Genomic DNA, 15,280 nt, shown 5'->3' on the forward strand with positions numbered 1-15,280 from the left:
CCCCCCCACCCCGACCTGCACAGAATCAGAAACTCTGTGGGTGGGGCCCATTTCTAAAGTCTGTGTTTTAACAAACCCTCCCAGCAATTTTGATACATTTTATCATTGACTTAGACTCATTTCTGTATGTCTATTTTCTTTCATCCTTTGCCTCCAATAATCTTTTAGACATCACTTCCTCATTTATTGATGCTGACTTTTAATTCCTTTCTTACTGTACAGGATGACTTTCAGCATTCATTTCTACTACTCAGGCATACTGTCCAGGTATGGTACTATTATGGGTTCTCCAAGAGGTGTGGGGAATTTAACATAGCCATAACATGCAACTGTTTTATCCTTCTAAAAAGTGCAAATTTTCCACAGCTCTGGACAGTGAGGATTCATTCAGTGCATAGTACCAAACTTCCACGTGGTTATAAGTTACTGATGGAAAATGGCTTTCACATTGCTCTTTCCTTCTCTGAGAGTAAATAAGTTACTTGGAAATGAGGTTCTAACATCCATGAGTTGATTTTTCAATGCATGTGTGCACTACATGAATGCACACACACATAATTTCATTCTTAGTACTTACATCTGTTAATTCTCTGAAATGAGGAAATCAGGAAGGCAGGAACTTGAATGCGAAGTATTTGCAAGGATGGCACTTAATCACTTATTTGTTGAGGGTCCATCATTATGCTAGACTAGTATCCAGGTGAAATATTTATTGAGCAGAATTGACCACTAGAAAAGTCTTGCTTATTGACCCATATGTTTGTTCTGAAGAACAAACGAGGAAACGTAGTCAATGTGCTGTGAAAATGTAAAAGGTGACATGCATGCCCAATATTATTACCTTATATAACAAAACCATTTTTGTCCTTATGTCAGTTTTTGGTGTAACAATTTAAAAACAATTCAGTTGTATTTTTTTATTTATGACTTATGAGTAAAAAATAATAATAGTAAATAGGTATGCAGTAGAAAATAGGTCTCATGTGGAAACCCAAATTGATTCACAGTACCTTCTGGAATGCATGCTTAAGAATGACTCTGAGGCCAAGTCTAGGTTCACTCAGAAAAAGTGCAGTGATCCATTAACAATGTCTGCTATTGAGCAGAAACAGGAAGTAGTGGTATTTGTTGCAATACATTTGAAATCCCAGATTCAGGTGTTTGTATATAAGTGCTCTGAATATGTGATAAAATGGAGTGACTGTTCAGAAGATCACTTTCATTCACCTGCAATCACAATTTATCTTCAGTCTTTTAAAAATATGGCATATAGAAGAAACATGGTGCTAAATTATAGTTGTAAGTCATTATTTTAATAAAAAGATGTGTTTGATAGGAAAAGTCTTTGTGAATTCAATATCAAGTTTAATACCATATCCTCCGATTCATCACCCTTCATAATAGGCATAGACACTTTCACTTCATCAAACAACACCATGGAGTGAGCTCAGTGAAAATTTTAATCAGTGTTGATGTATGCATATTAAAAACATTTTAATTGTGAAAATAACACATGTACATTATTTAAAATTTCAAACAGTATATAATAAAAAGGAGGTCTCCTTCCCATCCTAGCCCCCATTCCTGTACTCCTCTGCTCATGACAACCACCATAAAGTTTCTTCTGTATTTTTTCAAACCAAGTCTATTCACATACAAATATATGTATATATACTTACACACACACACACACACACACACACACACAGGCAAACACACCCTTTTGTACATAAGTGGGAACATACTACACACACAGTTCAGCAACCTGCTTTTTTCACTTAACAATTTTATTCACTTAACAATACACAGGTGCTGGTAGGGAATGATGTCCCTATCCTTGGCTGCTTTATTTTATTTTTTTCTTAATTTTGTGTTAATATTTTTTACATAAATAACTTTTAGAAAGTATGCAGCTGATGTAGAAGCTAACAAAGACATTAAGGAAGAGCTAGGTGATAACATCAAAGATGAGCCTCATACCAGTGGCCAGACACACTTATATATGGAAATTAACAGGTATGCAAATTCAATTCTCAGATGTGGAGCTTAAGTGCACATACTCAAGCAACTCAGGAATTGTCAGCATATATAATTTGTTTCTCTTTTGCTCTGATTATTCAGCTCATTAACGATTTTTAAAGCTTTATATTTTGGTCTGAATATATAAATAATTAATAATTATTTTTAAAACAATATTTTCTATAAAAGGTTGGTATCATCCATTGCTTCTATGTAAGATTCACTTTCAAACTCTCTCATGTGTAATTAGGTATGACTTCTTATTAAAAGCCTTCTAACATCCTTGAAATTCAGAATCCTACTAAGGTTAAATAAAACCTTTAGTTGAATTAAAAGACTTCCCACATTAATTTGACTCATGAGATTTTTCTTCTGAATGAGTTTTCACATGTTTGGTAAGGGATGCGTTTTGTTTGAAAGCTTTTCCACATTCATTACATTCATAGGGTTTCTCTCCAGTGTGGGATCTCTGATGTATAACAAGTTGTGACTTCACATTGAAAGCCTTTCCACATTCATTACATTCAAAAGGCTTCTCCCCAGTATGAGTTCTCTGATGTACAATGAGGTGTGACTTTTGGCTAAAAGCTTTCCCACATTCATGACATTCATAGGGTTTCTCCCCAGTATGAACTCTCTGATGTTGAGTAAGGCCCTCAATTTGTTTGAAGGCCTTCCCACACTGATTACATTCAAAAGGACTTTCACCTGTATGAGTTCTCATGTGGTAAGTAAGAGAAGAGCTATGTCCAAATGCTTTTCCACATTCATTACATTTATAGGGCTTCTCCTTAGTATGAGTTCTTTGATGTATAATGAGGTGTGACTTCTTGCTGAAAGCTTTCCCACATTCATTACATTCAAAGGGTTTCTCACCTGTATGAACTCTCATATGTTTAGTAAGGGATGAGCTATACTTAAAGGCCTTTCCACATTCATTACATTCATATGGTATTTCACCTGTATGAGTTCTCACATGTTCAGTAAGAGATGAGTTATACCTAAAGGATTTTCCACATTCCTTACATTCATAGGGCTTCTCACCTGTATGAGATCTCACATGTTGAACAAGATTTGAGCTGTGTCTAAAGGTTTTCCCACATTCAGTACATTTATAGGGCTTTTCCCCAGTATGAACTCTCAGATGGTCGGTAAGGGCATGTTTATGACTGTGGGCTTTGCCACACTGCATACATTCATATGGTTTTTCTCCAGTGTGAGTTCTCTGATGTACAACGAGGTGTGACTTTTGGCTAAAGGCTATCCCACATTCATTACATTCATATGGTTTCTCTCCAGTATGAATTCTCTGATGGTCAACGAGTCCTTGTTTATGGCTGAGAACCTTCCCACATTGATTACATTCATAGGGTTTAGCTTTAGTTTGAGTTTTGTCACACTTAGTAGGAGACGGGCTATGGCTGGATGATTTCTCATGTTTCTCTCCAGTTTGAATTTTGTCCCGTTTAGTATCGGATGAGCTACGATGAGCTAATTTCTCATGTTTCTTGCCAGCTTGAGTTTTGTCATGCTTATTAGATAAGCTATGGTTGGATAATTTTTGTTTCTTTCCAGTTTGATTTTTGTCTTTCTTTGTATCAGGTAAGCTATGGCTGAATGATTTCTTGTGCTCTTTAGCTATGCTAGGTTTCTTTTTTGCATAGTTTCTTATACGACCAGGTAAGTCTGAATTCTGTTTCAAACTCTTTCCATGTGAATCGAATTTAAGCTTTTTTTTTGAAGGAACATGTTTTGTACTCACACTTTTTTCCCCCAGTGAACTACATTCATGGCCTTTCTTCTTAGTCAGACTTCTTTTCTTGAATGCAACTTCCTTAAGGAGTTTGTTTTGAGATTCCTGGTGGTTTGCTAGCTGGTCATTACCTTGCTGGACCTCGTCTAAAATGGAATTCAATAAGACATTCTTGTGAATCTTTGCCCTCTCATATTTTGGAACACAACTTATAAAAGAAATGTCCTATTGTGGGGGCTGAATCTTTACTCAAGCCTAGTATCCCAAAGTGAGTGAAATATCAAGTGCAAATGTCCCTAAGCTCTTGGGCTTGGGGGGAAAGTGCTGTAGGAAAAACAAGAAAAGTTAATTGACAATAGAAATTAGACAAAACTTTGCCTGTTTATAAATATGACCTTGCAACCTGGGATGGAAGATGAAATAAACACAAGGAGCAGCGACTAGGTAACAGATGAAGTTAGAGGAGCTTGTGATTGTAGTTGATATTTTTTGAGATTTCTCCTCAGCCCAAGCTTCCCAGCTTTTATAACAGCCAATCCATCCATAGCATTTGGCTCCCACAGCCTGTACTATATTAAGTCAACTCTCCATGGTGACAGTTGGAGACACACCTGGCCCAAGCCACGGTGTCCAATAAGAGTCTTCTTCCTAAAAATTTCAACTCTAGTTAGTCTCCCCTGGGTTTTACAAGGATATAAGACAAGAAATAGTAAAGTCATATCTTCCCTGTGTAAGCAGAAGGTTCATCAGTACAAAGAACGAAGCATATATCCACAGGGAAAGAGATGTAAGATCATGTGTCCTCAAAGAGACCATTTACATAACCCCAATTGCTGATGGCTTCCCAATTCTAGTTCTAGTCCCTGGTAGGGTCTGGCTGAAGTATCAGCTTTTAGGTTACAAGAGATAAACATATGTCCTTATAATAAATTCCTCTATTTACTTAGGCCAGCTCAGGTTATTGTTATTTGTCATTTGTTATTGCACTCCAAAGAGCCAAAATAGAGAAAATAAGGTAAGTCCATCAAGAAATACTGAACAGCTTATAGGCGACTAAGGGAATAAGCGGGAAAGTGTGTTACACTGCCACCACCAATGATCAATATAATAACAACATGCCTGTACTAAACAAAAACCCTCAAAACCAAAATAACAACCCCGCAATTTCTCTGTGTTCCCTGCTGCTTTTACCATGATAAAAGTAGTGCCATGATAGTAATGAGATTAGCAAACAAACTTTATAGCATTTGGATTTACAATGTACACGTGTGCTTGTTTTCCAACAGTTTGCTATGGAGCATGCCTTTGCTTCTGCCAGGTCACTCTACTAATTACCAGTTATAAATTTTAAGCTTATTCCCAGCTTTAAGTGATTGCTCACATCCTTTCCTTCACACATTATACAATGACATATTTTAAGCTATCTTCCCAGTGTGTGTTGCTTCTATGAAACCACCATCCACACTGACAAATGGAGGCAACCATGTTTGAACCATATGATCCAACCCTTGGGTGAAAACAATTGACTGGACAGTGGTAAACAGATGGCCCTACCTAGACCAATAATATTCTCGCTCCTAAGTATTTAGAATTGAAATCCAAAGAGTTCTTTTAGCTAGGTATGGATACTACATGTTTAAAAATTCAAAAACTTAAGAGTTGAGACTACCATTTTGAGGTGACTTTTTTCAGTTATGTGCATGGAAAAGCAGAAAGATCTTTAAGGTGGGAATTAAACAGACTCAAAGAGAAAAGCAGATATGAGTCTCTAAGAAAGGAAGAAATAGAAATTGAACAGCTGCCTTGGTTGTAAAGGAACATTACATGGATAAAGTGAAAACTGGGCTCAAACAGAAAAGAGTCATGGTATTCGAATATAAGCCAGGAAATACTATTCTTTTCATCAAGGATTCTTAAGAGATTAGTTCCCATGGAGTAAAAGATCAATTTTTGTAAGTAGAGATATAGCAGGGAGAAGTAGAGCTTCCAGCTGCTTTTTCATTTAGGAAATTTTAAGTGATACAAACATTTTGGGGGAAAGAATATAACAAGAGCATGACAAAGACAGATTCTTCCAATGCCCAAGGATGCTGAAAAGGATGGAGGCAAATCTCTTTCTGGGAAGAAAGGGATCAAAACTGAAAACTATTCACAGTGCTCACCATAGCACATACCGTTCCCAGTGTGAGTTGTGCAAGACTGATGAATCACATACCTGTACCTCTGAAACAAATAATACAATATATGTTAAAAAGAAGAAGAAGATAGCAGGAGGGGAAGAATGAAGGGGGGGGAATCGGAGGGGGAGACAAACCATGAGAGACGATGGACTCTGAAAAACAAACTGAGGGTTCTAGAGGGAAGGGGGTGGGCTGATGGGTTAGCCTGGTGATGGGTATTAAAGAGGGCACGTTCTGCATGGAGCACTGGGTGTGATGCACAAAAAATGAATCATGGAACAGTACATCAAAAACTAATGATGTAATGTATGGTGATTAACATAACAATAAAAAATTTTTTTAAAAAAGCTCAAAACTACACCCCTTGAGGTATAACATTATAGGAACCCCTTATGATGATGGAAATTGGCCAACAGGAAAAGATATAAAGCGCTATGAGAGAAATTTACCATGAGGGGGTGGAAAAGAAAAGAACCTGAACTAGTGAAATGGTATAATAATAAGGTAATACGAGGAGAGAGTTGGGTGTGACAGAGCATGTGATTAAAGCTGTAAGCTTGTCCTGAATCTGAGACAGTAACTAAAACATGAATTTTAAGCTAAAATGACTGTAACTTCAGGAACTGAAGTATACAGCTCACTACACTCAGCAAATCATTGGAGGGAATAGAACAGTCATTCCTTGAAGAAACTCCAAGTACTATATAAGAACCTGAACCAAGAAGAAAGTCACTGCAGCAATGACAAAGATGTATTAGATGACTCAGGACTATTTTTTAGTTGTAACACCAAGTATCAGAGAGAAAAGTAAACATAGCCAAAACTGGAGCCACTAGTGGATGAATCCAAAACTCCAGGAGGTCTCCTCATTTGTCATTTGAAGGACTAGTCCCTCTGGTTTCAGGAAATTCATGGAGTCTTGGAAAATTCAGAGGACACTTAAAAATACATTGTAAACATTCTGCTATTTGGGGGACTATAGGGATATAAATAATAACTGAATATTTTAGTGTTCGGTGGCAACATATAAGAGGAATCTAAGAAACAAAAAATGGAGCCAACAAATCAGCCTAAGAATTGGAGCAATTTAGGTATGAGATAATATACACCTCATTTGGGTGATGTCTGTGAGAACTGAAGAAAACAAACAAACAAACAAACCAGGAACTGAGGCAAGGACAGTAAAAGAGAAGGCAGAGAGCAGAGATTCACAGGAACTCCATGGTACACAGGCCTAAAATCAAAATAGACCCTGATAAAAATAGGGAGGGTGAAAGAAAGCTCTAATTTAGAAAGAAATGCAAAAAGACACAGCTTTCCATTTCTGACACTGTGAGATTGAACTTTCCTGGAAGCAGGTGAAATATGAGTGCAACATGAAGAAACTGGAGATTTATTTGGACAAGTTAAATTTACCTTAAAAGTCACCAGTATAGAATAAATAGCTTGATTCTTTCAAGGGCCCTACCTAGACCAATAATATCCTCGCTCCTAGGAATTTAGAATTGAAATCCAAAGAGTCTTCGAGGGAAATACGATAGAAAAAAAAAAAAAAAAAAGACCAGATAGTAGAAGACAAAACCTTAGGGACACTTCAGCAAAGTGAGAAGGAAGAGAATCTGGTGAAATAAATGTAAAGAAACACTTAGAAGAGAAGACCAGATTCAAGTGGTGTAATTCAAGCCAGGTAGGCAAGAATTTTATGCTGACCAAAACTATTAAAATATGCGCTGGAAGGGAAGCCAGAAATTTACATACAGGCATGAATTCTGTGGGATCTGACTGCATAGGGTAACAAGTAAATGGAAATAATGATGCACTATAGACCACAAGTTTAGAGCATTTCACAGTGAAAAGGAGGGAAATGGAAAATAATTAAAGGCAGGGGAACATCATGCCAAGAGATTTGGAAAGAGGATGGATCTAAGAAGGTTTGAACATATAAGGAGAGAAATGTGATACCATGGAGTCCCAGAGTTTGAGTGGATGAAGGGAAAAAACTGAGGATATTAGGAAAAAAGAAGATAATAAAAAACAGCACTGCTTCAAATAAGGTAAGCTGTAATGGGATTCTGAGAACAGCTAAGAGGGGTTACTGCTCCTTCCTGGAAGCTGAGCGATGGAGAGCATGGATGAGGAAAGACAATAAGGAAAGGTCAGCTAGGCATTTGAGGGGCTGGTACCAGAGGTTCAGAGCTCTGGTTTTCACCTTTTTTCCTACCACAATACTCATGGTGTGGCAGACTGTATTACTGTTCCTTGTGGAAAGATTGTACCTCCCAGACCCATTGCATGGTCCCTTGAATCCTCCCTGTGGAAGGATTACACATTCCTACCTGTTGAACTTAGGAGTAGCCAGGTGATCTACTCTAACCAATTAACCAATGAAATGTGAGCAGAAAGAGATATCTACCACTTCCAATCAGTGATGTTAAGAGTCATCAGTGGTTCTACTCATTCTTCTTTCCTTCTGCCACGAGACCAGAGTTTGCCAAATAGGGACTGCTCTTTCAGTATAGGTCCAAAGGGTAAGGTGGAATGGGGCTATAGCATGAGCAAGAAACAAATCTTTCTTGTTGGAAGCCACTAAGATTTAGGGGCATTCCTTAATAGAGCAGAACTTAGCCTAAGCTAACTGATACAAGTGGTATAAGCAAACTCCCATGAGTAACACTGGCTTACAACTATAATGACCCTCATATGAGAACCTCACACAATGAAGAGGTTCATAGACAGAAGAGAGATTAGAATCTCTAAGGTTAGAGAATCTTTGTAGTTTGAACTCCTCCTCCCCAAGAAATTCTGATATTTTTCAACTGCTACTCCTGGTTAAGAGAAAAGGGTCTAAGATCTTGAAGAAGATTTAAAAAATAAATTATTCATTGAAGAATTCCGAAGTTACCACGAAAAAATTAGAAACTTACTTCCATTCGTTCCTATTTGCTTGGGTCTTGCTATTTCACTGGGACCACATTGTCTGGGTCTTTTGCCCTTCCCCAACCATGGCTCTTCTCCTTTTTCCAACTTGGAGATCATGTCTGGTTTGGGAGCTTGATACCCTGCTCGTGAGAAATGGCAGAAATTGAGCGTTAGGAAAACAAACACCCCAGAAATCAAGCCCTAATATTTGGACTTCAGAGCCTTGAGAGGATAAGGAATAATGGCTTCTAAGGAGAAAGAGAGAGAGGGAGGGAGGGAGGGAGGAAGGAAGGGAGGGAGGGAGGGAGGGAAGAAAGAAAGAATATATGGCTTCTGAAATTTCACAATGTGCCTGCCCATGTACCCTAAGTAGACCTTCCATTTTGGAGACAGGGGCACAAGTATCCTGCCTCATACCCAAAGGGATAAAAACTCTTTGATTCATAATAGCCAAGGCCAAACTTATCAAGAACTTCAGAGAGATTATCACAGTGGACATGTATTACAGTGGACACATTTTGAATTATGAAAGAATTGTCCTTACCCATTGAGGCAAGGTTGCTGTAGTTCTCCAGCATCACATCCTTATACAGGTTCCTCTGAGCAGGATCTAGCTGCTCCCATTCCTTCTGGGTAAAGGCCATAGTCACATCTTTGAATGTTACTGATCCCTGTAATAGCAATATTCCTATTCAGTCTAATGTTATCCATATTATTGGGTGATTTGGACAAGATAATAAAGATTTGCTCTTACCTCAACCATTCAATGTTGATCATGATGTTATATAGGATACTAATTCTTTACCCAAGTCTGCATTTTTTTGAGAGACAAAAATCATATTAAAAAATGTCCCTGAGGGGTGCCTGGGTGCCTCAGTTGTTAAGTGGCTGCCTTCGGCTCAGGTCATGATCCCGGGGTCTTGGAATCGAGCCCCGCTTCAGGCTCCCTGCTCCGCGGGAAGCCTGCTTCTCCCTCTCCCACTCCCCCTGCTTGTGTTCCCTCTCTCGCTGTGTCTCTCTCTGTCAAATAAATAAATAAAATCTTTAAAAAAAAAAAAAGAAAGAAATGTCCCTGTTATGGATTGAATGTCTGTGTATCCCCAAAATTCATATGGTGAAACCCTACCCTCCAATGTGATAGCATTAGGAGAGAGGGCCTGTGGGAAGTAATTAGAATTGGATGAGTACATGCAGGTGGAGTCTCCATGAATGGGATTAATGCCCTTATAAGAGTCGTAAGACAGCTTGCTTCCTCTCTGCTCTCTCTGCCAGGTGAGGATATAAACAAGAGTCTGCAACCTGGCAGAAGGTCTCACCAGATCCCAACCATGTTGGCACCCTGATCTTGGGAGTTCTGGCCTCCAGAACTGTCAGAAATAAATTTCTGTTGTTTTTAAGCTACCCAGTCAATGGTACTTTGTTGTAGCAGCCCAAAATGACAGTCCCATTTGCAAATCTGTTTATTCAAGAGGATAAAAAAAAATCAGAGAGAAAGAAAATTACCAAAACCAAACAGAATCAGTCTATCTTTTCTTCTATAACAAAAGACGATGGAATAGAGTTTTGAGGTAGAAGAACTGAGACCCTTGATTTATATAACCAGTGAAAAGATCATTCATGTTTGGAAGCAAAAATAATGTATTTTAGGCATGTAAGGATGCAGAAAGTGTATCACCTATGTGCTTTAGAAATAAAGAGAAGGAAAGGGACAGGGAAAGAGGAGGAGAAGAAGAAAAGAAGTGATTTTTAAAAGAAGGAAATTGCATCAGAATAAAGATTCCAAGATTGGGAAAGATGTAATATACAAGAAAGGGCTATGAATAATAAAACCAGTCAAATGTCTAGTTACATCCAAGTAACTTGATAATGTTGTACAACTGTTATAAAAGTATCCCTTAAAATCAAGAGGTGTGTTGTAAGAAAAATAAGCAGGAACATAACTGGTAGGGTTGGGAGATGGGGGAGAAATTAAAGCATGTTCGAGAGTCTCCTCTTATTAGGCAGGTGAGAGGAGGATGACACAGCTACTGGAGAATTTTGCCACTAACGAACACACGTTCAAACATATTTGTTTCACATTGAAAAAAAACCCTTACCTCCACAAACCACCAATCAATTAGCTGCATGTGTCACTAATCTATAACCTCACAGACCTCCAGTCACTGATTTCTAATAAGCCCCATCACTGAGGGCCACTGGCCTCTCAATCACTGATGTAATTCCAAAATGACTGATCCCAACAAACTTCCCAATCACTAACAGCAACAGATTTCCCCAATTGCTCCCCAGACACTCCAATCACATATTCCCAGGGGTCCCTCCACTACTGATGCCCGTGGAACACATCAATCTCTATCTCTGCTACGACCCCAAATTCCTACCCTATCAATCCCCAATCACTGACACCAACAGAACTCCACCACCAGCAGCCTTTACAGAAACCCTAATCACTGCCAGCAAACTGCACTGTACCTTCAGCCTCTTTGGCCAGTCCCTTCCCCTGCTCCCTTTATCTGAAATCTACCAGTCTCCTGAGAATCCGGCCCCTTACCGTGCTCCCCGGAGGAGGTTGTTTGTTTCGGCCCAACCGAGACTCGGGTACCTCATGGTCTGACGATGAAGTGAATGATAACTTTCAACCCTTTTTCATACGTCCTTCAAAATCCCTATCATGTTTAGAATATCACGAGACTTTCAACCATGAACTCTCTGGTTCAATGATTCACTTGATAAACGCACAGGACTCAGCGTATAGTTGGACCCGTAGCTATGATTTAATACAGCTCAGGAACACACAGCAAAATCAGCTAAGGAAATGGTGTATATGGGGTAAAGTCTACAGAAACCAGGCACAAGTATCCAAGAGTCCTCTTCCAGTGGAATTAGGCAGGACATACTTGATTCCTCCAGAAATAAGTTGTGAGAATACGTGTGAAATGTTGTTTCCCAAGGAAGTGCATCAGAGACTCGGTGGCACTCATAGGCATCCTCTGCCTGGCACACACAAAGATCCTAGGTTCCCAGAAGGAAATCAGGAGCTCGGCATAAACCACATCGTTTACATAGTTTAGTCACAGTGAGCCACTTTTATCATTTCTGGAAATGATAGGAAGCCACCTGAAGTCTAAGTTCTCAGACATCAGCCAAAGGTCAACCTTGCAAGCAGGCTTTTCGAAGGATAGCTGTTTGGGGCCACTTAAGTCAACTTTTGTGCACATTCTGCCTCGTTCACTGAAAATTTGAACACCACGCTCCTCCTCACTCTAGCTCCTGCACTCTTGCTCCATCGACATAGAGGAGTCCACAGCCTGGCCCTTCTCTTTCCTGACTCCAACAATCTTTTCTCACACCCAAACTCAGCCACCTACTTATCACCCATCCTTTCCTTAGACCTTGCCACATGCCACAACAGCACCTCTCTACTTAAAACATTTTACCCTCCGACCACTGTTTCCTATGCTGTCAGCCTTTTTCCTCTAGCACTCCCATGCCAATAATTCTCCAGATGCATTCGGCCCCCATAGCATTGATCTGAATCACTTTTCTACAGTCTTCCATCACCACACGGCCTTACTTTTCTTCTATCTTGTTTAGATTCTTTGTTCTTAACACCATATGCACTCCACGGAAAACAGCTTTAACGTCCTTGCCCCTTTTCTTCTCCACTGCACTTACCTAGCAAAGCCTCAAACTTAATCAAACCCAACTCTCCTCTTCATCTCTGCCTGCAACTTTGTAGCTGAACATCCCAAGAGAGAAAAATCAAACAACTGTGTTGCCTGGACTCACTTTAGGTTTATAACACATATCGCAATTGGGCATCCAATACCAGGAGTTTCCTATTCCTCTTTCCAAGATGGTTATTCCAAACATTCTCCTTTTTATCTCGGAAATCTCCAGCATCTACTCCTTCCCCACTCTCAGCTGATAAATTCATCTATACTTTCAAAGAGAAAGTAAGTGCGGGGCACCTGGGTGGCTCAGTTGGTTAAGCGACTGCCTTCGGCTCAGGTCATGATCCTGGAGTCCTGGGATCGAGTCCCGCATCGGGCTCCCTGCTCAGCGGGGAGTCTGCTTCTCCCTCTGACCCTCCCCCCTCTCATGTGGTCTCTCTCTCTCATTCTCTCTCTCAAATAAATAAAATCTTTTAAAAAAAGAGAAAGTAAGTGTAAATGGACAAGAACTACCTTGCCTTGTTACCACCAATTCCACCAATCTGTTTCCAAAACCCCTATCATCTGTCTCTTTCTGTTAAAATGGAAGAAGTGTCCCTTTTCTCACCTAAGGCTAGTTTCTCCACTTAGGCTCTAGATCCCATCCTCAACGGCCTTCTCAAGGAATTCACCCCCTGCAATTAACCTCTTTCTCTTTTGTACCACCTATTTTTCCACTTCTACTCAATCATTTCTATTGACATACAAAGTTGCTTTAAAATCAATTCATCTAATGAAAACCATCTCTTAATCTCATGTCCCATCCAATGTCAATTTAATTGCTCCCTTTACCAGCAAAACTCTTGGTGTGGTCGATGCTTGCTGTCTCTACTTCATTACCTCCATTCTTTCAACCCATTCCAACAGGATTTTACTCTTATCACTCCACTACAAAGCTCTAATCAATCAAAATAATCATTGAGCTACATCTTGCCAAAGTCAAATTCTCTGCAGTCATGTGTCTGGGACTCACAAAAGCATATGACACAACTGTGACAACACAACTAGCATTGTCTTGAAAAGCTTTCTTCTTTATGCTTCTTTGACACCACCTTTACAATTTTCATCCTACCTCAGGGACTACGCCTCCTCATTCTCTTTTTTTTCCTGTCCTCTACCAAACCTCTAAATGTAAGAGTGACCGGGCACCTGGGTGGCTCAGCCGGTTGAGCGTGTGCCTTTGGCTCAGGTCATGGTCCCAGGGTCCTGGGATCGAGTCCCACATCGGGCTCCCTGCTCTGCGGGGGGCCTGCTTCTCCCTCTGCCCCTCCCCCTGCTCCTTCTCTCTCTCAAATAAATAAATCTTTAAAAAAATAAACGTAAGAGCGACCCAGAGCTTGGTCCCTCTTTTCTTCTCTATCTGCCTTCTCTCCCTAAGTGATCTCATCCAATCTTATAGCTTTAAATACCATCTGTACGCTGAAGCCTTTCACATATGGATTCTCTAGCCCAAACCTCTCCTAAGTTTTAGATTCACACATTTAACAACTACTCATTCTCTACTTGGACATGTAACGGGCATCTTGACGTGGCCAAAACAGAACCACTGTCATCCACTCTGGCTCCCATTTATATCCATCAAATCTGGTTGTCTCCAACACAGCCCTTTCTCAGAAAAGGGAAGCACCCTTTCTCCAGTGCCTCAAGCCAAAAGTCTAGGTGTAAATCTTGATTCTCCTCTTCCCTCATGTTTCTTATCAGTTCATCAGTAAGTCTTACTGGCTCATCTCCCGAAGTATTCTGAATCTGGTTTTGTATTTCCCTGCATTTCCCTATTCTAAACCATCATCATCTCTTCTCTTCAACTATTGTGATAAACCCCTATCGGACCTCCGGGCACCTCTGCACACACACACAAGGACAATCCAGTAACTCCCACAGGCACTATAATCGCTTGGCTCCCATAGATCACAAATTGTCACACACCTCCCCAGTCTTTGACACACCACAGAGCCCCTATACCTGATCCCCAGAGCCTTCCGGACTCTGGCTTTTCCGGGAGTGCCACTGACTCCCCGCCTCACTGTCACCGCACATCTCCCCAAACACGGATTTCCATAACCTGTAGCACCCGCGGACCCTGCAGGGCCCCCATCACTGCCCCACAGATCCCCCAGAACGCCGACACCCCTCCCCCCCCCGCCGCCAGAAGGCCCTCCAGCATCGCCTCCGATTCCCAAACCGCTCGTCTCAGAGCCTACAGTCACCCTCCAATCACGGACCCCCAATTAGACCACCTCGGACCACCACGCCGCCCCGCCCCGCCATCGCGCTCACCGCCGCGCTGCCCCCCGGCTCGGACACAGCCATCTCCGCTGGACGCCCGGCCCCCTCGGCCGTCCCCGCCCTCCTCCTCCGGCCCACGCTCTCCCGCTTTGTGAAGATCGGCTCGCAGGCGGAGGCCGACATGGCGGCGGCTCGAAGCGCGGCCTCAGCGGGTCCGGCGGCTGCCATGGCGGCGCCCCTGGGTATCGCGGCCGGGCGCGGCCATCTTGACCGAGGCTCCGCCGTACAGCGGGGGTCCGCGCTCCCGGCGGGCGCGCAGGGGGGTGGCCCGGGGGCTCGGTGGAGAGAGAGTCCTGAGAGGTGAGCTGCGAGCCGGCAGAAAGCGTGCTCAGTTCCTCACTGCACGGTGCCTCACGGTGTCCGACGCCCAGAGGCTCGGCCACGCGAAGGCAGAATTTGGAGTTGCCTTT

The 15,280-nt window shown here is 41.3% G+C and overlaps 1 protein-coding gene across 1 annotated transcript; it reads right to left on the minus strand.

The window, feature by feature from the left end:
• Nucleotides 1-2,295: 2,295 nt before the first annotated feature.
• Nucleotides 2,296-14,993, minus strand: ZFP37 (ZFP37 zinc finger protein). The gene is made up of 4 exons (XM_028107866.2): nt 14,862-14,993; nt 9,416-9,542; nt 8,877-9,011; nt 2,296-3,918 (listed from the first exon to the last, which is right to left on the minus strand). The coding sequence occupies exons 1-4, from the start codon at nt 14,991-14,993 to the stop codon at nt 2,366-2,368; spliced, it is 1,947 nt and encodes a 648-aa protein (XP_027963667.1). The 3' UTR covers nt 2,296-2,365.
• Between the last annotated feature and the right edge of the window lie 287 nt (nt 14,994-15,280).

The sequence above is a fragment of the Eumetopias jubatus genome, unplaced genomic scaffold, assembly GCF_037043125.1.
Source record: "Eumetopias jubatus isolate StellerSeaLion01/CBP00866 unplaced genomic scaffold, mEumJub1_p1.0 scaffold_15, whole genome shotgun sequence".
NCBI classification, from domain to species: domain Eukaryota; kingdom Metazoa; phylum Chordata; class Mammalia; order Carnivora; family Otariidae; genus Eumetopias; species Eumetopias jubatus.